We start from the raw sequence: 27,655 nt of genomic DNA, 5'->3' as shown, positions 1-27,655 counted from the left end.
AGGCTTCCAACCGTGCCATTTTCAAAGGAATTTTGTAAAATAGCAACACTGATTTTCTGACCGAGCCTGATCACCTCTCCTCTCCCAAAGCTGGTCAAATGACAAACTTTCTTCATTGTCCCAGCGTGAAAGGCTGAAATGCGAATGACACAGGCTGCTTTCTTTTCCTCCCTGCATTAATCAGCTTCTTGGAGATGACATCTCTCTCTGTGGAACAAGCTGGCGTCAGAGAACATTAATCGTGCAGAGAACGATTAATGTGTCTTATTCAGAGTTCCAACCAAGCTTCAAAGTGCTTCGCATGGACTATTTCAGTGTTTTATGAACAATATTATTTAATAGCATTGGAAAGTTGTCACAATGTAATGCTCACAATGAGCAGGGCATATGTATGTATGTTTTGATATTTTACTAAAAATGCACATGTCCACATACATGTATAGTGAAAAAGTCTTCAGCTGCAAGTAACAGAACTATATTTTTAAATAGTGTCTTAAAAATTTTTTTAAATTACAGTTTACATTCAATATTAGTTTCAGGTGCACAGCATAGTGGTTAGACAATCATATAATTTATAAAATATTCCCCCATATTTTCAGTACCCACCTGGCACCATACATAGTTATTACAATATTATTGACTATATTCCTATGCTGTACTTTACATCTCCATGAATATTTTGTAACTATCATTCTATACTTCTTAATCCCTTCACCTTTTGCATCCAGTCCCCCAACCCAACTCCCTGGCAACCATCAGCCCATTCTCTGTATCTATGAGTCTATTTCTGTTTTGTTTGTTTGTTTATATTGTTCTTTAGATTCCACATATAAGTGAAATATGGTATTTGTCTTTCTCTGACTGACTTATTTCACTTAGCGTAATATTCCCTGGGCCTATCCATGCTGTCGCAAATGGTAAGATTTCATTCTTTTTATGGCCAAGTAATATTGCATTGTATATATGTAGCACAGCATTTTTATCTACTCATCTATTGATGGGCACTTAGGTTGCTTCCATATCTTGGCTACTGTAAACAACACTGCAAGGAATGATTAGTAGTATCTTAAATCTTGGGTGGCCAACTGTTCCAGCTTGCCTGGGCCTCGGGGGTTTTCCAGGACATAGGACTGTCAATGCTAAAACTGAGATAGTCCCAGGCAAACCAAGACAGTTGGTCACTCTACTTAAATCACAAGGACATTTAATATTCACTTGAGAAGTCCAGATGCAGGCAGCCCAAGCGTCAGCAGGGTGGCACAAGGATGTCATCAAGGAAGCAGCTCTTTCCTCAGTTCCCCTATGCCAGCCTCAGCGGTGGCTGCAGCAGCTTCAGGACTGTGAGGGAGGAGGGGTAGCACCTAAGACGCTGATCGTCTTTCCCAGAGGCTCCCCTAGCAGATTTCCTTTTACATCTTGTTGACCCAAAGTGGGTCTCATGGCTACCTCTGCCTGCAAGGGAGCCTGCAAGAGTGGGTGTCCAGTAAAGGCAAATGGGATTGCCATGAATGGTGCTATATACTAAATGTGCCCCTCTCCCGCCACATTCATATGTTGAAGCCCTAATCTCCAATGGGATGGTATTAGGAAGTGGGGCTTTTTTAAAAATCCTAAGCTGAGGATATGTTTAGAGAGAGGGCTGGGTGGGGGGAGAGAGAGAGAGGGAAACATCGATTGGTTGTGATCTGTTGCCTCCCCCCGACCTGGGCTTGAACCTGCAACCTTGGTATTTGCCCTGGCTGGGAATTGAACCTGCAATCTTTTTGTGTATGGGATAAGACTCCTACCAAATGAGCCACCTGGCCAGGGCAGAAGTGGGGCTTTTGAGAGGTGATAGGTCATGAGGTTAAAGCCCTTATGAATGAGATTAGTGCCTTTATAGGAGAGATACAAGAGACATCTCGTTCTCCACCGTGTGAGGATATAGCAAGAAGGTGATTATCTGCAAATCAGGAAGAGAGTCCTCACCAGAAACCAAATCAGCTGACACCTTGATCTTGGACTTCCCAGCCCTTCAAATCTGAGATATCACTGTTTGCTGTTTAGCCACCCTATCTATGGTATTTTTGTTATAGCAGCCTGAGCAGACTAAGATTCCTGGCTTCCATCAGGGCCTGGAGACATTGCTGCCTAAACACGTCAGGGCTTTGGGAGGAAGAGGGAGGAGGAGGGTCAGTTCTGTGGGCAACCAGCCATGTTAGTGGCAACTCATACAGCCACAGGGAGAGGAGACACCGTGGTGAAGTGGTCAACAGCACAAATGTGGGTGGGCTAAATCCCAACATCCACTTACCAGTGTGAGACTTTGGGCACGTTGCTTAACTTTATTTTGAGAGAGAGTTTCCTTTCCTGGGGGAATGTTCAGGTACCACTAGGCTTTGCTTTTTTGCTTTTGCCAACTGGGGCTTGTAAGTTGAAGACCAAAGCTGAATTGTTTGGGATCTGAGGACCCTCCTTTGACTGCGAGGCATTTGGAAGAGAAAGATAGAGAAAGAAAAGAGATGGGAAGCTGACGGCAAGAGGGAAACGAGGAAAACCACAGTGCTGTCTAATAGGAGTTTTATGGAGTTCTGCAGCATGCCTCCCTGTGAGAACTTCAGGACCCCACTGTACTTGTTCATGTGTGGCAGATTTGGATGTGTTTGGGAAGACTCAAAATCAGGCTGAGTGCAATTTTGAGATGGACAAAGGGTGAGGACTGAGGCCACCCATGGCAAGTCTGCCACATGTGGGCTACATGTACGAAAAAAATTGGTTTGAAATCTTTTTGTTTGTTCACACACAAACACTTGGAGTGAACTGTGACCTCTGCATGCACGTGATCAAGGTTATGCATAATTTTAGGCTCCTTCTTCATACTTGTTTGTATTTCCCAAAATATCTACAGTGATCAAGGATCTGTTCTATGATCAGATAAGAATGCTATTTTAAAACTTTTATGGAGAAATATAATCAATCAAGGTATTGTTTAAGGTTGAACATGTTACCTCTGTTTGTCAAATAAACTGCTTGTCCAGCAACATTTTCTCTCTTCCCCCCCCCCGTTTCTTTCTAACAGCTAATAATAATAATAGATACCACTTTTCAAGCATTTTACTATGTATATCCCAGTGCTTGACATGCATACTAATCCTAAGAAGTACTATTAAAATTCCTATTTTAAAGATGAGAAAAGAGACTCAGAGAAGTTAAATCACTGGCACACAGCCCCTTTGAACTAGAGCTGTTTGGTGTCAGCACTCTTGCTTCTAACCATTACCTGTCTCTCTTTTGTTTCTTCTCTCATCTCTCAGAAGTGATCAATTAGGGCCTGTGTCAATTCCATGGCTACAACCCTAGATTTCTCAGCTTTAGCATGATTGACATTTTGGATCGGATAATTCTCTATTGAGGAGGCTGTTCTGCACATTGTAGGGTGCTGAGCAGCATCCCTGGCCTCTACCTACTAGATGCCAGGAGCACTACCCCCCACACCCACTTGTAACAACCAAATATGTCTCCAGACATTGTCAGATGTCCCTGAGGACCAAAATTGTCCTTGTAGTAGTTGTGGAAAAGGGTCTGAGAGTTCTACCAGTTGAATAATCACTGATAGGAACACATGGGAACAGTTTGTACCCTTCTGGCAACTCCCCAAGCTCATTCGAGGCAGCTGCCACCTGTTAGGACATTCCAGGACAGGGCTTAACGAATGATTGGAGTGCCTCTGGCAACCAGAGACACAGACTGAAGTAAGATGCCCCTGTCTCTTGTTCTGAAAGCTGGGGTGCTGGGATTAAAATGGGTAACATGGGGATCTCCCCTGCAAAGGGCAGGGGACCCCGAGCTGGTCTGTGGATTACACTTTTTGGTGGAGGCAACGGACCAGGTTCTTGGCCAAGACACTGTGGAAAGAGGGAGATCAGTGGACTCAGATGAGTTGATTTCTAGTCCTGGCCCCACCCTCATATACTGTGTGGACACAGTGGAGCCCTTTGAGAATATGAATGCTTCCCTCTGTCTCTTCCTGGGACAGTAGGATGCTCTGTCCAAACTGGCCAACACCTTCCCCTGTCTTGCTTTATTCTTCATAACATCTGGTGTTCTGTTGTATTTGTGTTTACTCACTGTCTCCTCTGCCTAAATTTCAGCTCATGAGGGCAGGAGAGGCTACTGTATCCTTGGAGCCTATGCCAGTGGCAGACACAGTAAATGCTCAATAAAGATGTGCAGAATGAAGACATACACTCCCCCACCTTCCTCAGGGGGAAGCAATTTGGTAATATGTCCTAACAGCCATAGGCATGCCAAGCCCTTTGTGCTCAGTCGTTCCACTTCTGAGATCCTATAGCTCCCACACCAAATAATCCAACTTGCAGAAGAAGCCTATGTGAATCCATGTTCATCCTACAGTGGCTAAAATAGCACAAACAACCTGAAAAACCCACCTAAGTAATTAAGATACAGGCATAATGAAAACAGACCTGATAAATCTACTTGGTGAAATTCCAGGCAGCCATTACAAATATTGTTTACAGTAAGATGAATTAACATTGTAACACACACACACACAATTATACTATATAACGCAAAATTGTATGTGCAACCCGATTACTGAGATTATGGGAGTGAACACCCTTTCACACTGTTGGTGGAAAATTTGAAAATTGCTATTAAAATGCATGTGTTCATGTTACTTGACCCAGTGATTACACTTCTAGGAATTTATTTTTCTAGGAATTTGTCCTAGAAATGTGTCAGGAAACAACCCAGATGTCTACAAATATGGGAATAGTTAAATAAATCATTGTATATCAACACAATGAAATAGTATACAGCCACTACAAATGAGAAGATTTGCATGTACTGATGTGGAAATATGCCCAAGATATATCATTAAGTTAAAAATAATTGTAAAATGTTTTTGTATAATAACAATGATATATGATAGTATAAACATAAACATTTTTTAAAATCTGGAGTATATACTGAACTGTTGAAAATAGTTATCTCTAAAGGATAGAGCAAGATTTTCTCTGTGCTGTGAATTTCTGTAATGTTTAAAAATTTTAGCAACAAGCAGTTAAAAGAGTACACTGAACCTGCCACCTGGGCTTGCTCATACAAGCAAACAAAAGCTACACGCATGAAGACTGGGAGGAACACTATCAAGATGTTATTAATAGTCACTGATCATTTCTAAGTAGTGAGATAACGGGCAACCTTTGTTTTTCTTCTTTTTGGGGAAAACTTCTATAAAGAGCACGTGTGGCCTTTACAAAGGCCACCCCCTCCCACAAATTCTCTTTGTTGGAGAGGTGCTTGGGGTGTAGAATGTTTTCCCATGTAACCTGCTGACATGCAGTGTCCTGTTTCCCCAGGATGGATGACATTCAGCTGTGCAATGACATCATGGACCTGAAGCAGGAGCTGCAGAACTTGGTGGCCATCCCAGGTAACCATTTGGGACTCCAGCTGCTCAGAACCCCCGGCCTACCCCATCTGTACTCCCTAGGGCTGGAAGACTGTGTTCATCTGCTCTCCTTGCATGATCTCATTCTTGCAATGCAATGCTCCCCAGTCGTGTGATTCAAACACAGCTCTGTGTCAGGGAGACCCGGGTCCAAGGCCTATTTCTGGCCACCCCCTTGATCTTGGGCAAGTCACTTTATCTCTCTGAAGCTCAATTTCTCCTCCTCTGAAAATGGGGTGGTAATAGTAATAGCAGCACCTAAATCACTGGGTGTAAATCTCTTTGTGATAAATGAAGCAATGCAAGCCTAGTGCTTAGCTTGATACCTGGTTCCAAAGTAAGAGTCCAGTAAGTATTAGCAATTATCACTATTATTATCCTGCTTGGGAACAGGAAGAGTATGGTGGCTACAAGCTGACTTTGGAGTCAAACCTAGACCTGTCACTTATTAATGACATGACCTTGGGCAAGTTAAGTTACTTTATTAAAACTCAATTTCTTCTTCTGTAAACTGGGACAATAGTGGTTATCTGCCCCATAGGGTTGCTGTGGAATTGACAAAGGGAAAAAAACCATGTAAAGTTTTTAGCATAGTTCCCATCCTATAGTTAGTGCTTAGTAAATTATTTCCATTATTATTTATTATTATTAACCAAACAAATTTCTACTCATCCTTCAGGTCACAGCTTATTTGGCCCTTTCTCTCAGGAAAGCCTTCCCTGCCCATCCAGGCAGGGTTAGGTGTCCTCCAGGGGTTACTTTTATCAAAATACTTATCAAATAATTGCCTGTTGTCTCAAATACATCTCTCTGTAGACTCCATGCTCCTTGAGGCAAGCATGAGGGCCTGGTAGGTGCTAAGAGGAAGGTTTATTGAAGGGATAAACACAAACTTTATCTCAAGAACCTTGCCTTGGCTTTGGCAAGGAGCAGCACAGGCCAGATAAGCACCCCCCATTGTCATTTACTTGAATGTTTTTGCCATTCTATCAGATCAGTTAGTATGTCTCAAGAGGCTGCATTGCTGCCAGGTGCTAGGCATGTGGTGATGTACAGAAAATGATTCCCTACTTTAAGGAGCTCACAGGTTAGTAGGAAGAGACGTCCTGACATCCAGTGGATGCCTCTTATTGAGCTAGAAGTGCAACACAATGCACTTTAGGACAGGGCATTATTCTAAATGCCTCAGCATTAGGGACACTTGGGGATGGGTAATTATCTGCTGGGACAGGGGCCTGTCTTGTGTGTTGTAGAATTTAGTAGCATCCCTGGCCTCTACCCACTACATGTCAGTAGCATTCCCCTCTCCCAGTTGTGACAACCCAAAATGCCTCCAGATGTTGCCAAATATCTCCTGGCCTATGGTGGGGGTAGGCTGGACAAATTCCCCCCTGCTTAAGAACTGCTACTTTATAGAGTCCAGTGATCTGGGTTTGAATCCAGGATGACCAGCTAGATGATCTTCGTGGAGCAGCTTAATTTCTCTGAGCCTTAAATTCCTTGTTTGTAAAATAATGGTGATTGTGACTGTGCCACGATATAACATGGGATCACAAATGCAAGGTGTAGGAGCGCTCAACACATTTTTGTTCTCACGTTAGTGTGTGTAATCATAGCAGAACTTTCAGATGTAATTGCTTTAATGAGCCCATACTAGGTGCCAGGCCCTGTGCAGGTAGGCCCTAGGAATATACAAGCGAGTGGACAGTTCTAACTAAAAGGGGGTGACAGCTAATGGGTACAGAGATTTTTTTGGAGGTGATTAAAATGTTCTAAAATTAATTGTGGTGATGGTCGCATAACTGAATAGCACTCTGTATGGCATGTGACTTATATCTCAATAAGACTATCACCACAGAAAGTAAAATGTCAAACATAAAACAGTAAAAGAATGAGGGAAAATATTTTAATCCAGACACACCCACTTGAAATTCTGATACGATTTGTGTGGGGCTCTGGCATTGGTCATTCTGAAAACCTTCTCATGATTGTGATGAGCAGCCAGGGTTGAGAGCCGCCAGGCCAGTTCAACTTTCTCATTTTACATCCCCCCGGTCTCCCCCTCCCCCCTCCCACAGTAGTACTGTTGAAAGGTATAAAACCCATCCAAGTTGATGTAAGCACAAAACAAAAATGGGCAATTACTGGAAGGACAGTGGAGACTTCTGAGCTCCAGGGCATAGTGTTAGTTTCCTTGGGCTGCCATAACCAATTCTGGCAAACTTAGTGGTTTCAAACAACAGAAATTGATTCTTTCACAGTTCTGGAGGCCAGAAGTCCTAAATCAAAGTGTTGGCCTCTAGAAGAGAATCCTTCCTTGCCTCTTCTCACTTCTGGGGCTCCTGTCAATCCTTAGGTTCCTTGGCTTGTAGATGTCTCACTCCAATCTCTGCCTCTGTCGTCATGGACTTCTTTTCTTTGTATGTCTCTGTGCCATCTCTTCTTTTAAGGACACCAGCTATTGGATTAAGCGCCCACCCTAACAAGTATGACTTCATCTTAACCAATAACATCTGCAAAGATCCTATTTCCAAAGAGGGTAGACATGAAATTTGGGGAGGTGGGAGTAATACTGTTTATTCCAATACAGGCATGAAGCTCTGCCCATCCCTACAAGGGTCTGGAACCAGAAAAGTTGTTGGAATGTTCTTTGGATCTCTCTCTCCTTCTCTCCCCTTCCCCTCTCTCCCCTTCTCTCCTTCTCTCTCTCACTTGGGTACATGTTCCATTTTCTTGCTCTAGCATATGAGCCAAGCAAATCTACTCCATCTCTTCTCCATGATCTTCCCACACAAGAGCCCAATTCTTGGGGCTTCTGTGTCCCAAGTTTAAACTTCCCAGGAGACTCTAATGGGCCCAACATGGGTTGGCATCTCCATCTTGGGGGGAAGAATTCCCAGAGCCCACTGCTGGCTCAGAGGGACATGTGGGAGCCACCAAGGCAAAGGAGACATGAATGTGTGGCCACCGGGTCAGCCAAGGCCACCTCAGGCACTTCCATTTGGGGCTGTGACAGTCTCTGGAGAACGTGTGGAAATGGGTGTGAGTGGGAAGGGGGGTCTTTAGTTGACACAGTCACTGGGGTGCATGACTAACCAGGACCAGGACTGGGGTGAGGCAAACAAAGCGTTCAGCTGGAGCACAGCATTTTCAGTAATCAGGATAAATAATATTTTAATGCAATATTAAAATGTCAAAATTCATGCAAAAAAAAAAAAATCCACAATGAAGCAAACACCAAAAGTTTAAAGAAGAGATTAGTGCTGATACTCAGTAGTCAGAGGCCAGGGATGCTAAAACTTGTAGGATGGGGGTAGTTCTGTATGAAGAATGTGTTCCTCCCAAAATGCCAAGAAACAGGCCACACAAGGTCATAGGGCCAGTTAGCAACAGAGCCCAGCTCCCTAACGCCAGTTGCATGGATTCCCCAGGAAATTGCGTTGTCCCAATCACTTTTGTGTGGAAATTCAAATATTAACCTTGCTAACCCAATATCTTGAGCCAGAACTTGCCCATTGCAACCGGCTACTTTTCAGTCGTGACCAGTCAGCAAGGTGTTTAAAATTACTTAAATTAATGTAAGTGCAGACATGAGTTATCTCATGACCAGTCAGCAGCGTGTGGACATGGAAATAGGAGTACACTCGTGCCCGGTCAGCAAGGTGTTAACGTTTTCTTTTCTCTGCTGCATTTTGACTCTCCTTCTCCCTGCCCTACCTCCCCTCCAACTCCTCCTTGAGAGTCTTCTGTGTACTCCCTGGACCAGTGCCAGGCTTCTGGGTGGATTTAGCTGAATTTAGGGGGGGAAATGTTGCTGCAGGCACCCCATCAATAAAAGTATTAAGGAGAGAGAGCACTGAATGGCTAAGAAAATCATGTTTTGCCAGCCAAGGTCAGAAAATAATTTACCAGCTCCCGATAGGAAGGAACACCTGGGACTCTCCTTGCCTTGAGGGCTTCTCAAGGACAAGCCAAGATGTTCCCCCCCCCACCCCCCCACTATCACCACTGCTGCCTTAGAGCTGGCTACAGAGGCCATGTCATCTTCCCCTTGGACATAGAAATAGTATCTCAAAGGTTTAGACTAGTGATTCTCAATCAGGAGCAATCTTGCCCCCCAGGGGACATTGGGCAATCCACTGACATTTTTGGTTGTTACAGCTGGGGGAGGAAGTGCTTCTGGCGTGAGTGGGTGGAGGCCAGGGGTGCTGCAGAATATCCTATAATGCACAGGACAACCCCCATAATAAAAAATTATCCAGCACAAATATCAACAGTGTCAAGGTTGAGAAATGTAGATTAAATAAAAACAGAAAGCTCATGAGAATATAAATATAATAGCTTTCAATTTACTAAGCACTTACCATTTACATGTTTATGCTGTATGATTTGCTTTTCCTTCATTAAATAAGCATTTGTTTCTTTTGTACCTGGTTTAGTAAATAGTTAACCTGGGGGGCATCTAATCATTTGTGCTGAGTCACACAGCTGGCAGGGGTGGGAGCTTGGGTGTCAAGCAAGGACCATCTTGTTCTACAGGGAGAGCTCACAGTTGTGATAGGGGCTACAGGCCAGGGAGACCGGTTAGGAGGCCACAGCATGGCCCAGGGAGAGGTGATGGTGGCCTGGACTAACAAGGTGTGCTGGTGGAGGTGAGAAGCAAGTTGGAGAGTCATGTGGGCAAGCACATGGAGATGTTAGGAATCAACTGTGTGATGCCAGCAAGCAGTGGGTACAATTGGTAAGCTGGTGGTCCTCATTGGCAAATAAGCGGGTGATGCTGGCAAGAAAAGGGTCATATTATTAATCAAGTGGCAGTGCCTATAGGTAGGTGAGGGGGGCCTCTAGGCAGGTAGGTGATGCCAGTGAGCAGGTGGGTGGGGCCTGGAGGCAGGTGCCTGGAAGCAGGTGGGTGGTACCTGCAGGCAGGTAGGAGATACTGGCAGGAAAGTTCTGTGACACAGACAGGCAGGTCAGCTACACTGGTGGGTGGCATGGATACTTGTGTAAGTAACTGGTTTGTAAGCTGGCACAGACCACTTTGAGTAGGTGGCTTCTCCCCTGAGTTCCCGGGAGGTGCTGCATGAGTAGAGGGCTGCAGATGAGTACCTGGGAGGCTGAGGATGCCTGAACTAGAAAGAGATAGAAAACAGGGTGACTAACTTGGGGAGGGAGATTATCATTTCCTTGGAAGTCATTACGGACCCCCTGAGAGAGCTGAGTGAGCAGGGTACTCTGGTGAGTCTGTGGGCACTGTGTGAATTTACCTGCTGAGGGCTGGGAGGCCCTCTGCGATGCTGAAGAGTGATTTGTGGGGAATTCAGCCCACAGGACCCAGCCTGGGAGAACTGATGCTACCACTGTCAATGTAGCAATGGCCAGGAATCCGGGACTGCTACAAATTCCACCCCTTCCTCACTTCCCCTTCTGCTTAACAGAAGTAGATTTTCTCTCTTATCCAAATATTATATTCTCTTCGCCTTTGATTCTGTCTCTAAACCTAGAGAAAATTGTCAATACCAGTCCTAGACAGGCAGATGGGTGAGCTGCCCCATGCTTTTTATCTTCTGAAGGGGTCTGAGCAGAGGGAGCTGCCCTCCTAGTTTCCTCAGTCCTCATTTCCAGCCCTGGTTCTTTTGTTTTCTCTTTGGTATTCTAGCCCTGGGTACTTGGGATAAGACTCGTGCCATCAACATGGGAGCTTTTCATCTAACAGACTGGTTTGCCCTCGCTATGGAGTATTTCCCTCCCAGCACCCCCACCCAGCCCTTCTCACCCTCTGCCTTCTTCAGCAGGACCCCTTGCTGCTTTATTACCAGTTACACAGTGCTCACCACATCTGAGCTCTGTGCTAAGCCATTTACTAACGTCACTGCGTGTAAGCCTCCCTGGGTGTATTTTACAAAGGAAGAAACTGAAGCTCAAGTTGCTTCCCCAAGTTCACCCAGCTGGTGAAAAGGTAGAGCCAGTATTCCAACCTTGGCCCCTCAGACTCAAGTTCTTTCAACAGTTTCACTCAATTATTTCTTTGCTGGTGTTTTCTCCTTCCCAGAAAAAGAAAAAACCAAGCTGCAGAAGCAGAGAGAGGATGAGCTAATCCAGAAGATCCACAGACTGGTGCAGAAGAGAGACTTCCTGGTGGATGATGCAGAGGTCGAGCGGCTAAGGTGAGTGGGCAGTGTGTCCCCATGTACCAGGCTGTTGGAGCACAGCCCTCAGCTTCCTTTCAAATCCATCATCTGCTCCTGAGACTCACAGCTTTCCCTAACAGGCATGGCCTCGCCAAACTGTCCCCAAACACTGGATCCAAATGAACTCCAGCCTTCTGGCCTGAGAACCCATTTCACATTCAAGAGAAACTCAAATCCAGCTCCAGAAAGCCTTGCAAAAGGCCTGTGGGTCTTAACTGAATGTCATTTGAGGAAGTGAGCAGGGAGAAGTTACATCACATAACACACAGGGGTGCTTTCTACACATTCTCTTCACTGAACTTTCAACTCATCAAAGCATCTTCTAGAAGCTTCTGTTCATTTCTACAGAAACTCTGCCCCCTGTACTGACTTGCTTCCTTGTCTGCCCTGTCCACTTCTCAGCCTTGTTCTTTTCTTTCCCCTCTCATTGGTGGTTCTGATGCACCTCCTATCTGCAGACGCACTCACCACCTGGATCTGGACAACCATGGGCCCTGGAGCCACGGTGCACCTGAAGGCTCTAGAGGAGGCTGGGCTCAGGAAACGTGAATGTTATTCTTGAATATTTTTGTCCTGGAGCAAAGCCTTTGGAGCCATCCACAAGGAAAGGGGCTCACAGGGCCTCTTCAAACCCAAAGGGCGACTTCCTCTTTATGTTCTGTGGTCCTCCTGGGTCATCCAAGGCCCCAGGATGCACTTTGCCTAGCTCAGCCAGGTGTGGCCCACTGTCTTTGCTCCTGGTGACCCTTGGAAGAGCTGAGGTGACTTGCCCTCTGAGACCTGCCTTGCATCTTGTAGAAGCACGGGTGTCTAGGGTGAGTTAAGATATAGGGTCAGGAGAGGTGCTGCCCAGCACGCTGAACGCCTGGCAGGGAGACTGGGTCCTGTAATGTCCTTGCCTCTGCCCTGGGTCTCACCCACTCTCTGGGTAGGCATTTACTCCATTGTTGATATGTGTCTGCTTCAGAGCAGGTTCATCAAACACAGCATACAAATACCGTACACACAGAACATAGAAAACATACCCACACCACGTAACAAAACACACAGGTACCACCCACACATAACACACAGCAACATACATGTACCATCCATCCATCCATCCATAGCACACAAGAACATACATGCACCAACCACAAAGCCTGTTACATGGTCCCACACACTGAACCTCTTGCCTCATTTCATCGGTTCCTTGATGCTGTCCTTGCTTACTCTACTTTCCTCTTGTCTTTACACATCTGTCTTCGCAGGGAGCAAGAAGAAGACAAGGAAATGGCCGATTTCCTGAGAATCAAGTTAAAACCTCTAGACAAAGTAACCAGATCTCCAGCCAGTGAGTGCATACATTATTCTACTCCTCCCATCCAAGAGAAAAGGAAATTTAAAAGCGGCCCGGGGTCCAGAGAAGGCACAACAAAATACCTATTAGAGATCAAACTTGTGCCAGGATGATGGCGGGCAGGGGCAGCCTGTGTAGTTGCCCAGGGCCCCATGCCTAGGAGGGTTCTGTGATGGTATCAGTGCTCAGCTATTGCTGTCTTCAAATTTTTAATAATTTTGGAACAAGGGGCCCTGCATTTTTGTTCTGCACTGGGTTCTGCAAATGATGTAGCCAGTCTGGCAGCAGCTGCCATTCTCTACCCACCCAGTTTGGTACGTTTCCTAGGAGAAGCTGGGTATTCGCTGAGGCCAGAAGGTGGGAACTGAGGCTCAGGGAGCTCTCGCCTCTTGGAGTTGGAATTTCTGAGGCAGTGGAGCCAGAATTATGCTTCTCAGAATATTAGCCTCACAAGATACTCAGCATAAAGGGTTTTGTGTGAAGTAAGTTTGGGAAATGCAGCATATTTGACTCTCTCTATATGGAGGGTCCTAATATTCATTAGCATATTAAACTGATAATAGGGTCTGCTGTCAAGAAACTGTCTTCTCTTTGTTGATCTAGTGAGGTTGCTATCAGTTATAAGAAATGGATGTCTAATTCAAATTGTCCCGAGCAAAAAAGGATTTGGAAGAAGAGCAACAAGAACCAGGGCTTCAGGGACTGGACACTGTTAGAACCCTTGCTTTTCTTCCATTTCTCACCAGCACCCCTCTTTGTATGTTAGCTCCATTTTTCTCCAACTATACAGGTCTTCTCTGTGGGGCAAGAACTCCAGATCCATAACTTACCAGTATCAAGGCAACACCACATATTTTCTCTCCTGGTATCTAAATATATCAGTCTCAGGGAAATATTCTAATTGGCCTTTCTTGGATTATGTTACCACCTCCTAGGCCTATTACTGTTATCAAGAGGCTGAGATACTGTGATTGGCCAGATCTGTGTCACATGCCCACTCCTGTAATCACAGGGACATGAAGTATCAGAGTTAAAGGGGATAGAAATCTTGCTAGGAAGACACAGCCCCAAAGCTGCCACTGTTGACTACAGTTGCAAACCCAGTTTTCCTTGGTTATCCATTAACATCCCATGAAAACACAGTTGTACACTGTGGGGGAATAAAGATAGAGAAGAGCCATGGTCCCTTCTGCAAGCCCCTAAAATTACAAGGTACATGATCCTTGGTCCCTGTGTAAATCCATCATCCTCAATGGACTGTCTCTTCTATGAAATAGAAATTAGAAAAATTCCACCTAACGCTGTGGAGGAGTAAGGAAATTTGCCTTCCGTTTAGGATTATGGATAGAAAAAGAATTCTGACAAGAAATCAAAACACCAAGCCTGTACCACATTCAAGGGGCCAAGTGTGGGGTCCAAATTTACACTACTTAACTAGTGCTGGAAACCCAAGTGGAAAAATTAAAAATGATCTAAAACCAGTGAAATCTCTGTGACCCCACAAATGCAAAATTGCAGTAGGGACTCTTTAGCATTCTATAATACACAGTTCACAAATAAACAACCCCCATTAAGATAAACTCTCAATAAAAATGTAAAATCAATGAAGAATTAAACCACCCTGAGAGGAGTCCATAGAAGCAACGAAGGAAAAAGAATGCCTATTCTCCCAAGAACTAGAAATAACAGACTATCTAAAGGAGACAATAAGTATATTTAAAATTATTAAAGAGATAAGAGAAGGATACAACACAAAAATGAAAGAGGAGGATGCTATGAAAAAAGAATAAGTAGATTTACAAATGCTTAGTTTTATAAAAAATTATGGTTACTGAAGTAAAAACTCCATGGATTAAATACAGAGATACATTTGATGGGAAGATTCATAAATTGGAAGACAGAGCTGAGAAAATTACCCAGAATGCAGCACAAAGACAAAAATATGAAAAATATGAGAGAAGCAATGAAACATGGAAGATAGAATAAGAAGGTCCAAGTTACATCTAATAGACATTACAAAAGAAGAGATAACAGAGAGTGAGTGGTGGAGGTATCTGAAAGGCTAATGAATGAGTGTTTTCCAGAAATAAAAAGACATGAGCCCTCAGACTGAAGTTACTTGAACAAAATTCCCATTTTTTCGTTCACCAAATACTTCTTGAATGCCAGACCCTGTGATAGGCTTGGCAGATACCATGGCAGGGAGCACTGAATAGAATAAGGTTTAAAAGCTGTGACTGGAAGCTGAGGACTGAAAGCCAGTTAACCCACAGGGAAGTGGGAACAGTCAGTGTGACCATATACAATGCATGCCAGTTCTCCATATCACCTGACCTGTGGAGGTGAAGCAAGGTTTGGCCAGGGGTTGGGATGGGTCTGGGGCTGCAGATGGTCAGGGCTCTCCTTACCTCACTTCTCTCTCTCTCTCTTCTTCCCTCTCTTTCTCTGTGCTCCTACCTTGCTGCAGGCTCCCGAGCTGAGAAGAAAGCAGAGCCCCCACCTAGCAAGCCCACAGTGGCCAAGACTGGGCTGGCTCTCATCAAGGATTGCTGTGGGGCCACCCAGTGCAATATCATGTAGCCCTCATGTGGGGTGCCCCCGGGGCCACGGGGACTCCCCCTCCCATCCACTTGTCTTCATAGCCCCCATTTCACCGGGGCCCAAGAGCTCTCAAAGGCGGAAGGGGTTGAAGGCAAGCCTGTGACTGCCGCCAAGGGCCGTGGGCGCAGCAGGCGGGCCCGGCCGCCCTGTACAGAGTGTAGCAATAGGGAGTCCCTCACCGTAGCATGGCCCTCCCCAGAGCATGCCGAACCCAGGAGTCTGTCTCACTGTTTATCCAACCACCAGGAAAGGTCCGTCCTTGAAAAAGTATATCTCCACCTCTATCTAGCTGTATTTAACCCACCATGCGAATGACTTGGGAGAGGGGCATGATCCCCAGGTGTGTATAGTTGTGACTTTCAACAAGCTAGCACCATGTTGGACACATCCCCCCTCCACCCTCCTAGCTCTGCTGTCAGACCTGCCCCAAGGGGCACAGCTCCTGTCCCCAGTCTTTCCTTTCCCTGGGGCTGTGCCCTGGAGGGCTCCACACAGCCTACATACCTTGGAGACACAGAGGGCCCATCTGTAAAGAGTGAGCTTGTGTGTGGTGTCATGATCACATCTCCTGCTTTTTCCCCTCCCATGTCTGGGCACGGGTCATGCCAGGAGCATGTCCATTTGCTCTTGGTTCTTCCTTCCCTTGCAATGGCTACCCCAGGTATGTGGAGCGGAGGGGATGGCGCCTGGGCTGGAACACGCCCAGTGCTTGGAAGAGGTAGCAGAATGCTGGAGGCTCCAACACCAAGGCAAGGGGAGACAAGCAGGGGACCCCGAGGAGGTGCTAACCCAGGCACTCTTCCTCTATCCCAGGGGCCACCTGAAGGAGTGCCAGCAGGACCCCGCTCACCAGCCTAACACACAGACCTCTGTAAACAGCAGTGGCAGGCGGGAGAGGCGGCCTGACCCTACCGTGTCCCATCATTTGGTGGTATATTCTAACCAGCCTAACAATTCCACCTGTGTAACTTGATGTACATATGCTACAGCCAGCTCGGCACAGCCCGTGTGACCTCTCTGTACGTGTGTGTCGTGACCGGCCTAAGTAGTTAGCATAACTCAAGATTTGCTGATGTGCAATCATCCATCGAAGAAAATAAAAATGGAAACCACGTACACAGCACTTTTAAAGTTTTTACTTTTTTCTTGACTTTGGAAGTAATCCATGTATGTATAGTAAGTCACTTTAAAACTATAGAAAGTCGAAAGAACTCTTTGGGGTTTGGGGTTCTTTTTTTAGCTCCCTTAGTTACTCCAACTAGAGACCACTCTGACATTTTGGGGCATTTCCTTTCAGTTTTTTTAATGAATTTTTGTTTTTAATGACTGACATCCTATGTACCATTTTATAACCAGTTTTCTCCCCTCACTTAGCATTATATCACTCTCATTCTCCCACATCATTAAAAGCTATTTGTAAACATTAAACACTCATCATAAATATTTACAATGGCTGCTTAGTAATCTTCTGGATATACCATAATTTATCTGTTTACTTTCTATTGGACATTTAGGCTGTTTCTGTTTTTTTCGCATTATAAATAATATTATGATAAACATCCTGGGATAAAGCTTCATCTGAATTTCCGATTTTTCCTTAAGATAGACTCCTAGAAGTAAAGTTTTTAGGCCACCAATGGGGTGCATTTAAAAATATATATATTTGTAAATTAAAAGTAAATCTGAACCACTGGTCCCACTGGAATCATAAGTGCTTTGCACTGAGTTAGAAAGTCAGACTCAGCTGAAACAGAGGGATAAGACTTTTTTAGTACATCATTAGTATCTGGGATAAACAAAATAAAACAAAACAAAAACTCCTTGTCGTCTACAACATGCCTCATTAGGTCAGGCAAGCTTCAGAAGGGCAAATAAAAAACTACAGCAATCGGAGGTACGTGAGTAAACCAGCCAATGAAAGAATATTCTTGTTTTTTCTGGTCCTGGGTGGTGTGGGCTCAGTGGTTAGAGCGTCGACCCATGCACGGAAGGGCTTCGGGTTCGATTCCCAGTCAAGGGCATATACCTGGGTTGCAGGTTCGATCCCAGCCCTGGTTGGGGTGTGTGCAGGAGGCAACCAATTGATGTGTCTCTCTCACATCGATGTTTCTCTCTCTCTCCTCCCTGCCTCCCTTCCACTCTCTCTAAAATTAATCAATGGAAAAAATATCCTCAGGTGAGGATTAACAACAACAATAACAAAAAGTAAATCTGAATGTCAAGTCACAGCAGCTTTGGAGTTGACACGAATCTGTCTGAGGATCCAGAGCCTTGGGCTGATGGCCCCGCCCAGTGGACAGCAAGCCCCTCCCTCTCTGTCTCAGGTGCATTTTTGCTGCAGTCCCAGCTTTGGCCTGCACACCACTTTCTGCCATCCTGAAACTGAAGAGGCTCCCTAAGGCCACTGCCAGGGCCACCACACTGGCCTCAGCGAACACTGTCCTTCTTCATTGCCATGAAGCCAGACTTTAAGAGTTTCCCAGGGCTGCCATAATATGTTACCTCAGCCAGGCTGCCTTCAAACAACAGAAACTTATCCTCACAGTTCTGGAGTCCAGGAGTGTGAAATCAAGGCGTCAGCAGGGCCATGCTCCCTCTGAGGCTCTAGGGGAGAGTCCTTCCTTGCCTTTTCCAGCTCCTGGTGGCTCTTGGCAATCCTTATCTTCATTGTTCCAATCTCTACCTCTGTCTTCACATGGCCTTTTCCTCTGTATGCCTGGCTGTGTCTTCTCCTCTTTTTATAAGGACACCAGTCATTGGGTTTAGGGCCCACCCTAAATCCAGGATTATCTCCTCTTGATCCTTACCTTAATTACTTCTGCAAAGACCCTATTTCCAATAAGGTCGCATTCTGACACAGCAAGTAGACATGAATTTTGAGGGGACACTATTCAACCTACTACACAGATGATTTTCACTCTTGCAATAAAAACTCAGGCTGCAAAGGGCCTGCCACTCTCCCTTGCCTGTGGAAAATGGAGGTGTGGAAGGCCTGACCTCAGACCAATTAAAGAGCAGTCACTAATTTAACAAGCCAAAGGAGATGGAAACCCTCATAAAAATCATGCCTGTGATAATCTGCGGAACCCTGGGGTGGACCTAACTTATGTTTCTGCTATTCCTATTGATTTTTTTTTTTATTAAAAAAAACAACCCCACCATTTATTTAGGCTTTTACAGAGAGCAGAAGAAAGAAGAAAGTAATAATTCAAGATGCTCCCAGATCACTAGGGCTGCCTGCAAAGCTGGAAAACCTTGCAGACCTCGGGACCGGAACACCCACACCTGCTTCTTTTGGAAGCTGGGGGAGGGGGAGGGAAGGATAATAACAGGAGTTACATTCGTTGAGAGCTTTTTGCTATGCACTGAACCATGTAGCCACATTTTCTCATTGGCTCCGCACATCAGCCCACAGGCAGACCCTATTATTACTTCCACTTTGCAGATGAGGAAGTTACTCAAGGTCGCATGGGTAGTTAGTGGTAGGATCACCATACAGCATCCACCCCCTGTAACCTCAACAGTCCTTTTTCTTCCCATCAGCATTTAAACAAATCTCCTCCATTAAAAACAAACAACCCTCCATTCCAACTTCCCTAGCAGCCACCCCCTTCTCTTCTCTACATCTTCACGGCCTTCTTAAGACTTGTTCATCTTCTTACTGTTTACGTTTTTCTCATCTCTAGCTCCCTCTTCAACCTATTTTAACCTGGTTTCTGTCACTCTTCTTGTCACTCACCCCTCTCACCAGGGATGTAACCATTTGGTTATGTAGAAGAGGAAAAATCTTTCTCTTTACCCATCTTGGGTTCTCCAGCTGGGGTTCTCTGTAAATTAGGACTGGCCAAAGATAGACAAACAAGTAAAACTAAGAGAAGTTTGTTAACTCATGCATGCACAGGTACACGGGGGTGGGGGGCGCCCAGCAGTGAGTAACCCAAAGAGGTGGTTAGAACTTGGGCTTATGTACCATCTGAGGCTAAAACAAAGGAAAGAGGTTCTGGGGGTTCTGGTGGGGGAAGGCAGTGGGAAGCAAGTTATGCATGCATAGGTGACTGGGAAAAGTATGGTAGACGGGTTGTTTAGTAGGGTTTGTTGTGCAGATTTAGGTCCTGCCTTCTCTATTGATAAGAGCCTTCCTCTTCTTGGTATGGGAGAGGGAGACACCTTTTACAAATGGGAATTTAAACTTTCTTTATAAATGGAAATTTCCTATATAAAAAAATCCTGTTTTTGGAGCTTTCCCTGCCGATTTTCAATGGCCTTTAGCTTGAAATAATCCATATGCCAAAGAGGCACCTTTTGGGGTGGCATAATCTGGCACCCCTCATTTACATCCAACTGACAAATGTCTGACCTCATGCTGCCCAAGCTCTGTTTCCACACACACTTGACTCCAAGGCACTCCACTCTCTAGGTGTACCTCCCACCACTCAGAAAGGCATTTACCCAGCCCCTTTTCTCTTTTCCTGTCCTCAGGGCCTGGCCCTCAGCATTCTGTTCTTCCCCCTCTCCTGCTCTTGGATGGCCACCTGCACTCTGACTGCTCCTGGATTCTCTCTCTGGCCTAGACCTTTCTCCTACACTCAGACCCATGTCTCCCACTGCTTCCTGAATATCTCCATTTGGATCCAGAGTAGGCACCTCAAACATGACATGTCCTAAAACATGGGTCAGCAAACCAGCCCACCACTTGTTTTTGTAAATTAAGTTTTATTGGATCATGACCAAGTGCATTTTTCTATGTATTGTCTGTGGCTGTTTTTGTGCTGCAAAACCGCAGTAGCTTCTTAACTGGCTTCGTTGTTAGCATTGGTCATTCTCCACACAGCGGCCAGGTGATTTCCTGAATTATGCAGACCCAATTGTCATTCCCCCAAATGCTTTAAAACCATTCCCATGGCCATTAGGATGAAATTCATGTTCTTTTGTGTGGTTTAAAGGCCCTCTCACATCTGGCCCCTTCCTATATCCCTCTCCACCTCCCATCTGCTCACCTGGGTCCCTCTTTGTGCTGGGGCCACAGAAGGATTCTTGGGGTTCTTTGTTCTTCTTGTCATGTTCTCCATTGGCCCCTCTCCTGGACCTTCGCATGTTATTCCCCATGTCAAGAACTCAAGATTCCCTGCCAACTCTTTCTCTCTTTCACCTGTGTGCCACTCTGAAGCCAAAGTGGCCTTCCTAAAGTACAGATCTAACCGAGTGGGTTGCTTCTCAGTTTAAAACTCTCCTGTACCTTCATCTTGGGCTAAGGGAACAGAATGACTAGGGGCAGCTGGGAAGGAAGAAGGAACACTGAGCAGTGTCGAGGATGGTGTGTTCCGCAGCATCCAACTTGACCTAGAGGTCATGTGACTTTAAGATCTTCACGAAAAGGGCCCATAGAACTTTGCAGTAGGATGGGGTTAGCATGAGCAGTTTCAAGAAGGTGCTGGCATGGGAGCCAGATGCATTAGGCAGGGGAGGACTTCCTCACCCACTGATCCATTGGAGAGAGGGAGGGATCATCACCCATATTTGGCAGATAGAGAAACTGAGGCTCAGAGAGGGGAAGTGATCAGCCCAAGGTCACACAGCATGTAAGTGTTGGAGCCAGGACTTGAATCTGAAAGCAGAGTGAGAGCCAGACACAAGGTGTTTATTTCTCATTCCTAATCTCAGCAGCATCAGCACCCCATTCTCTGTTGAGCTGGACTCAGTGAGAGGTGATTCATAGCCATTCCAGCAGCAGCTGAGCCTCTTATAAACCTTAACAGTCCGGGAGGGTGGCTGGACAGCCCTGAGCTATGGGAGCTCACCTGCTCAGCTCTTCTGCAGCTTGAAAAGAAGTCATTACAACCTGCCCAATGCCATCAGCCAAGACTCACATGCCTGTCACCAGCGGGACAGCTGGGTGGGCAGCAGAGGCCAAGGCAAAGCACTCAAGAAAGCTGGCTTGCCCCAGCTGATTTGGCTCAATGGTTAGAGCATCAGCCTGTGGACTGAAGGGTCCCAGGTTCGATTCCGGCCAAGGGCACGTACCTGAGTTGCAGGCTCCATCCCCAGGTCGGGGCATGTGTGGGAGGCAACCAATCGATGTGTCTCTCTGTCCCTTCCACTCTCTCTGAAAAGCAATGGAACAAATATCCTTGGGTGATAAAAAAAGAAAAGAAAAAGCTGGCCTGAGGAACAGATGTCAGGCCATTTTCCCATTCGTTCATGAGTTAATTCTCCTACAGGCATCAGGTACCTGGGAGCACAGAGATGAACCAGACAGGGATGGTCCTACTTTTGTGCAACGTATGTCCTAGTGAGAGAAAGGACGTCAAACAGGAGGGCAAGGAGGGGTGGCCTCCTCGCCAGAGTTAAGTCTGAACAGAGCCCACTGACCAGCAGGATTAGCAAGAGGGAAAACAACTGAGAAAGTGAGGGCTGGGGCTGGGAGTCAGCCTGCCTGGGTTAAAACCCCAGCGGAAGCCCTCCCTGTGTAAACCCCGACCTTAAGAGGAGAGAATGGGAGGGTTAAAGGAGACAATATGTGGGAGGGCTGTAGAGCAAGACACGCAGTCAAGTCGAAGATCATTTGTTAAATCTAAAGGTAGGGAGCTGTGAAGTCAGAAGGCTGCCTGTTCGCTGGGGGTCTTGAAGGGCCTGGGGCTGGGGCCTAGGGAGGAAGAGAGGGGGAGGAGGAGGACCTTCCCAGGTGGACATGTTGCAATGTGACAATGTTGTTGTTACCCCCATTCCAAGTCCTTCTTCACAATGTCTGCACCGTCCCTGGGGCTTGCGGTCCCACAGCACGTGGCCATGATTGCTCCCCTCCACCAGTTCTTCACACCCCTCACCTCCCTTCTCACAGACATTCCCTTCCTTAACTCCTGCTAAGTCCCATGTGCAACTTGGCCCCTCTTCTCTGCTCACAGAAGCCAAGCTGCACGAAACCTTGGAATACACAGCCGACATTCCAGAACATTTATGGAGGTGGGAGGAGGTTATGTCACAGCCACACAAACCAGTGAAGCAGGACGATTCTATTCCGTTTCCACCAGCTCTGCTGACAGCGGCCGTATGGCTCACCCTGTCCCCAGGCCTCCTCCCATTGTATTGGAACTATTGGGCTCCTCTAGCCTTTGGCTGTGACTCTAGGCACCCATCAAGAGTCCAGAGAAGCTGCAGCTGTGCTGCTAGCCAGCTCAGGGCTCACCTCCACCCACAAACATTTATTCCTCCCCTGAGAAGATATCTGTGGCTCATTGCTCCTCCTCCCATAAAAAGAGCAGCTACTTCACATTGGGTTTTGATGAGCAGTTGTGGACTTGCTCTGTTCCACTAGGAGGGTGGTGCACAGAGGCTGCAGGAACGTGGGAGGGGTCAGCAAATGGAGTCTGGGGTTTAGGGTCTTTCTTGAGGGAGGACACATTTCTGCAGCAGGAAGAGGAGCTAGAGAAGGTGAGGCTGGGGGTGGCATGGGGGTCTGGGGGCCACCCTGCCTTGAGGGCCTCTCAGTATCCCCCACTGTCCCCCATGCAGAGCTGGAGCTCTCTGCATTAGGATCCTCTGGGTTGTAAGTGATCAAAACTCAAGCCAAACAGGCAAAAAAATAAGGGCATTTCCTGGCTCCTGGGCTGGGATGTCCTGGGATCTAGAGTATCAAACGATGCCACCTGGACTCAGTGTTTTTCCACCTCTCCATTCTGCCTCCCTTGTGCTGGCTTTATCCTCAGGTATAGTCGCCTTGTAGGGCCCATGGCAATAGCACCCAAGCTTCTGGTCTCCCCGGCCTCTCAGAGTAACACTCCAGCGAATTCAACAAAAATCCCAGCATGGAATCTGCCAGGCCTGGTTAGGGTCGTGTTAAAAGGTAGACTAAGGCATCTTAAAAAATTTTAAGAGTTTATTTGAGCAAAACTCAATTAAGATCTGGCAGCATCCAATGTAGCAGATAGTACCTCTGAAGAGCTGCTCAGAATGAAAGGCTTTTATAAGCAGAAGGGAACAGGAATGAGAAAGTTACTATACTTAGCAAAAAAGTAAGTTGGTTATCACCAGGTCATGTTCCTTATAGGGGGTGGCAGGGGTCAATCAGGCAGATGACCTAACTAGGGCTGATCCGGTGATTCCTGGTGGACTGGTTTAAGGTTCCATTTCTGGGAGAGGTGAAACTGTAATTAAGTCTTGGTTTGGTGATGTGAGGCTTAGCATAAGTGGCTCCATTTTGGGCCTGTTGTCTTGTTTTCAACAGTCATGCCCATCCTGCCCTGGCCAGGTAGCTCGGTTGGTTTGAGCATTGTCCCAATATGCCAAGGTTGCCAGTTCCACTCCCGGTCATGGCACATACAACAATCAAACAATGAATGTATAAATAAGTGGAACAACAAATCTCTCTCAAATCAACCCTGTGCCCATCCTGGAATCACTTGCTGGGCCAGAAGGTGTGGTTCTCTGCTTAGCCAAGCTGGGGGCCAAAGGCTGAACCTGGAGCCAGGGGGAGGAGAGGGGTGTCAGCCCAGTAGTGCCAGAAGAGGAGAGAATGGATTCTGGGAAGTTAAAAACAAGGGTCCACTGCCTTTTAGAAAATAAGAAACAGGTTATTTATTTTAAAAAATATATCTTTATTGATTTCAGAGAGAAGAAGGGAGAGGGAAACAGAAACAGCAATGATGAGTCATTGATTGGCTGCCTCTCCCAACCAGGGATTGAGCCCACAACCTGGGCATGTGCCCTGACGGGGATCTCCTGGATCCTAGGTCGATGCTCAACCACTGAGCCACGCCCGGCCAGGTGAAACAGGTTTTTAGAGAGGGGCAGGGATTTGCTAAGGTCATCAGCGAGCTCACCAAAAACCAGGACAGAACTCAGATCCCTGGTTGGATTCAATGCTCTGTGTCCCCTTCTTTCTCTGTCATCCAGCCCAGCCCCATAGGCAGCCTAGGCTCGAAAGAAATCAAGCTGACACTGGGACTGCCAGTCCCCTGTGGGTCCCTGGCATGGTCTTCACCCAAGAGCTGCTTGTTCAGATTCAAGCAGCAACTGTTTACCCACAGGAACCGCAATCTGCATGTTTGGAAGGGGAGAGTCCCTGAGGAGGCACTCCTGTGGCTGCAGGTGTTGGTGGAAGCGTGGCTCTGGGACAGTCAGCTCCCATCCTGACTGCCCCACCTCAATCTCCAGAGAGGCCCAGAAGCCTGCACAACAGTAAGACGATTTTTTATTTTGAAATAATTTTGAACTCACACAAAGAATTCCTATACGTCCTTTTACTCAGATTCACTGGTTGCTGGCATTTTTGTGGCATCTGCTTTATCATTCACTGCCTCTCTCTCTAGAATAACTTCAGTTGCAGACGTAATGTTGCGTCACCCTTAAATCCTCCAGTGTGTATTAAAGAACATGGGTGTTCACTTTCATATTAGTGACATAATACTGTTCTCTAGTATTTACATTTTATCAGTTCTGCCAATAATTTGCCTTATGGCAACTCTCCTCCTCTCCTATCTGGGATCTGGTCCAGGAACAAGCGTTGCTTTTCGTTGCCACATCTCTAATCATCAGTTGTTTCTGTCTTTCATGACCCCGACAATTCTGAAGAGCCCGGGCTAGTGGTTTTAGTAGACAGCCTGCATTTTAAACATTTCCCTGGTGAGGAGATGTCCTCTCTGATTACAGAACTACTAACCCTGAGGGGTCTTCCTGTTTGAGCCCGAGTCCTGCTGCCATGGGGGAGGCAGGAAGGTGCAGCTAGGCCCACGTCTTACTCATTGGAGTCCCCACACCTGGCTCAGTGCCTGGCACCCCTGTGAGGGCCTCAATAAAGATTGGACTTGGGAGCTGTGTAGACCAGGGCCTCCAGCCAAGCTGTGCCAGAGTGATTTGGCCAATGGCTCAGCCTCTCCAGCTTCACTTTCCCCATCTGTAACCCAGTGTGTGGGTGGAGACCCAGTGTTTGGTTTAGCCTGTCTTTAAAAGCCATTTCACCTTTGAAGTTTGGTTGTTGGCCCTCAAAAGGTTTAGCTCAGGACCCCTTTCCTCCCATGCTTGAAGCTGGATAGGATGTCTTAGGCCTCCTATGTCAATCACCAACTCATTCATCAAATACTCACCCATCGTCTAGGAGGCGGGGCCTGTGACTTGCTTCTAACTAATGAAGTTGGTCAAGATGATGGGAGGTCACTCCCTTGATTAGGTTCCATTATATAAGGCTCCCTCTTAGCAGACTGGAGAGAGGTTCTCCCTGCTGGCTTGATGAATTAATTTGCCATTTGGAGGCAGCCCCTGTGGCAGGGAACTGTAGGTGGCTCTAGGATTTGCAGGTGGCTTCCAGCTGACAGCCAACAAAACCCAGGGCCCTCAGTGAGGAGGGGGGATGGTCAGCAGGGGTCAGGCCTCAGAGTCCACGCCAGGTGCTGGATCTGGGAAGGCTTTCCGGCAGAGATGGAAGGGGAAGAGGCCTTCACCTGACCTGCCTGCAGCAGTGGGAGAGATGGTGCCAGGATCTGCCCTGCCAGCCTGGGTCACCCCGACCACTGCAGTGCTCCTGGCTGGTTCACTGCTGTGGCACCAGCTACTTAGCTTCTACCTGCAGTTGTTTCTTCCCCTTTTCCTCCTCTGTCCCCTTGTTCCCTATTTTCAAGTCCTTCCTTGCCAGAAAATGTGAATTCTTCTCTTCAACTTGCTGAGGAAAGTTCTGGCCTCAACCTCTGACTTGAGGTGATCTCATTCCACCCACCTGAAGAGAGGTTCTCTTTCTTACTGTCCTAAAATTTGCCAAATTTGTCCCAAAGGCAACCATGTTTCCTCATATTCCAACCTAAGCTGTTCCCCAGGGCTGCCTATCTCCCAGAGAAAGACTAGAACTCTCCCAGGAAGAGACTCGACAGTTAGCCCTGAAAGTATTAATTCAAACAAGCAAATTGGATCTGTCTTCTTTGCATCTCTCCCCATAGAGTTGTTAGATGAGGCTGTTGCTGTAATCACATTAGCAGCTGGGAGACGGGCCAGCTACTGCAGGAGCGTGATGGAAAGCAGCGTGGGAGAGTGCAAGGTCAAGGAAGGCAGAGGTGAGGACCACGCTGACTACTGGCTTATGGAGCAGTGAGTCAGGGTTCCTGCTCCTTCCCCAGCCCCAGAGCCAATCCTCAGAGCAAGTGGAGGCTACAGCAGGTCACTGGTGTGGGAGGAAGCAGGGATGTTTCTGAGCTGTGACTCAGTCTTTGTCCACAGAAGCAGCTAGAAACCAGACAAATCTCAACGAATGATGCTCCTTGTGATGGAGACAGGTGGGTTGATTGCACATTTGGAGTTAGGACCCAGAGGATCTTATCTCCTCTGTGTGGAGAGGTCTGCTCTCACTCAGTCATTGTCTAGGCTACCTTCTCCAGGCCAGATGGGAAATGCACAAAGATAAATGTGACACCCCGTTTCAAACTCTAAGCTAGACCTACAAAACCTCCCTGCCCTGCTCTAAAGGGGCATGGTGGCCCCTCAAGTTTTTCTGCAAAAATTTGCTACCATGAGAGAGGTTTTGAAAGGCTTGCTAAAGGCTTTCAAGAGCTTCTTAATGCTGAACTTTTAAAAAATTGCACTTTATCAAGAGGCAATTTACCCAAACATTCGAGTCTCATCTAGGTCCTTTCAGATCTGTACAAGGGGGTGAGTGGTAACGGTGGTTTCAGGCGAAGGGCTTCACAATGGAATCTATGAAAGAAGTTTTCCAAATGGGCTTATTCAAAAGCATGCCTGGCAGTGACCAAGACTAGGGTGGCTTGCAAAATGGCTCTTTCACAGGGAGGGTGCGCATGGGAATTATCTGTTTTGTGGCTGGAGCATTCTGTGGTTATTGTATTTTCCTTGCACATTACAACCTGAAAATAGGTTGGAAACCTCAGAGAGTCCTGACCACAAAGGGCCAATATCCGGTCACCTGCCAGGGCTGGATGCTGAATTAAAAGGGCCTCCAAAATGTCAGACCAATTTGTGCTCCCCCTCATATTTTCAGAAAGGGTGAAAAGCTGGGGGAACCCAAAACGAAAAGATGACAAAACTGGACTGGTTTATACCCTCCCCTCAAACACACATTCACTTGGAAAACTCAAA

The 27,655-nt window shown here is 46.5% G+C and overlaps 1 protein-coding gene across 2 annotated transcripts in view; it reads left to right on the top strand.

Annotated features, from left to right (window-relative positions):
• Positions 1-16,699, top strand: part of BMERB1 (bMERB domain containing 1) — a 133,136-nt gene extending 116,437 nt beyond the window's left edge. For both annotated transcript variants that reach the window (XM_087815645.1, XM_016196243.2), the window contains exons 3-6: positions 5,361-5,434; positions 11,505-11,619; positions 12,894-12,976; positions 15,450-16,699. In XM_087815645.1, the coding sequence (XP_087671771.1) occupies positions 5,361-5,434; positions 11,505-11,619; positions 12,894-12,976; positions 15,450-15,562 (385 nt within the window). In that variant the 3' untranslated portion in view covers positions 15,563-16,699. The remainder of the gene's footprint in view (positions 1-5,360; positions 5,435-11,504; positions 11,620-12,893; positions 12,977-15,449) is intronic.
• The last annotated feature ends 10,956 nt before the right edge of the window (positions 16,700-27,655 follow it).

Source organism: Miniopterus natalensis, chromosome 3, assembly GCF_054644295.1.
Source record: "Miniopterus natalensis isolate mMinNat1 chromosome 3, mMinNat1.hap1, whole genome shotgun sequence".
NCBI classification, from domain to species: Eukaryota; Metazoa; Chordata; class Mammalia; order Chiroptera; family Miniopteridae; genus Miniopterus; species Miniopterus natalensis.
Note: the sequence above shows the minus strand (reverse complement) of the source record. Positions and strands in the feature narration are given on the sequence as shown.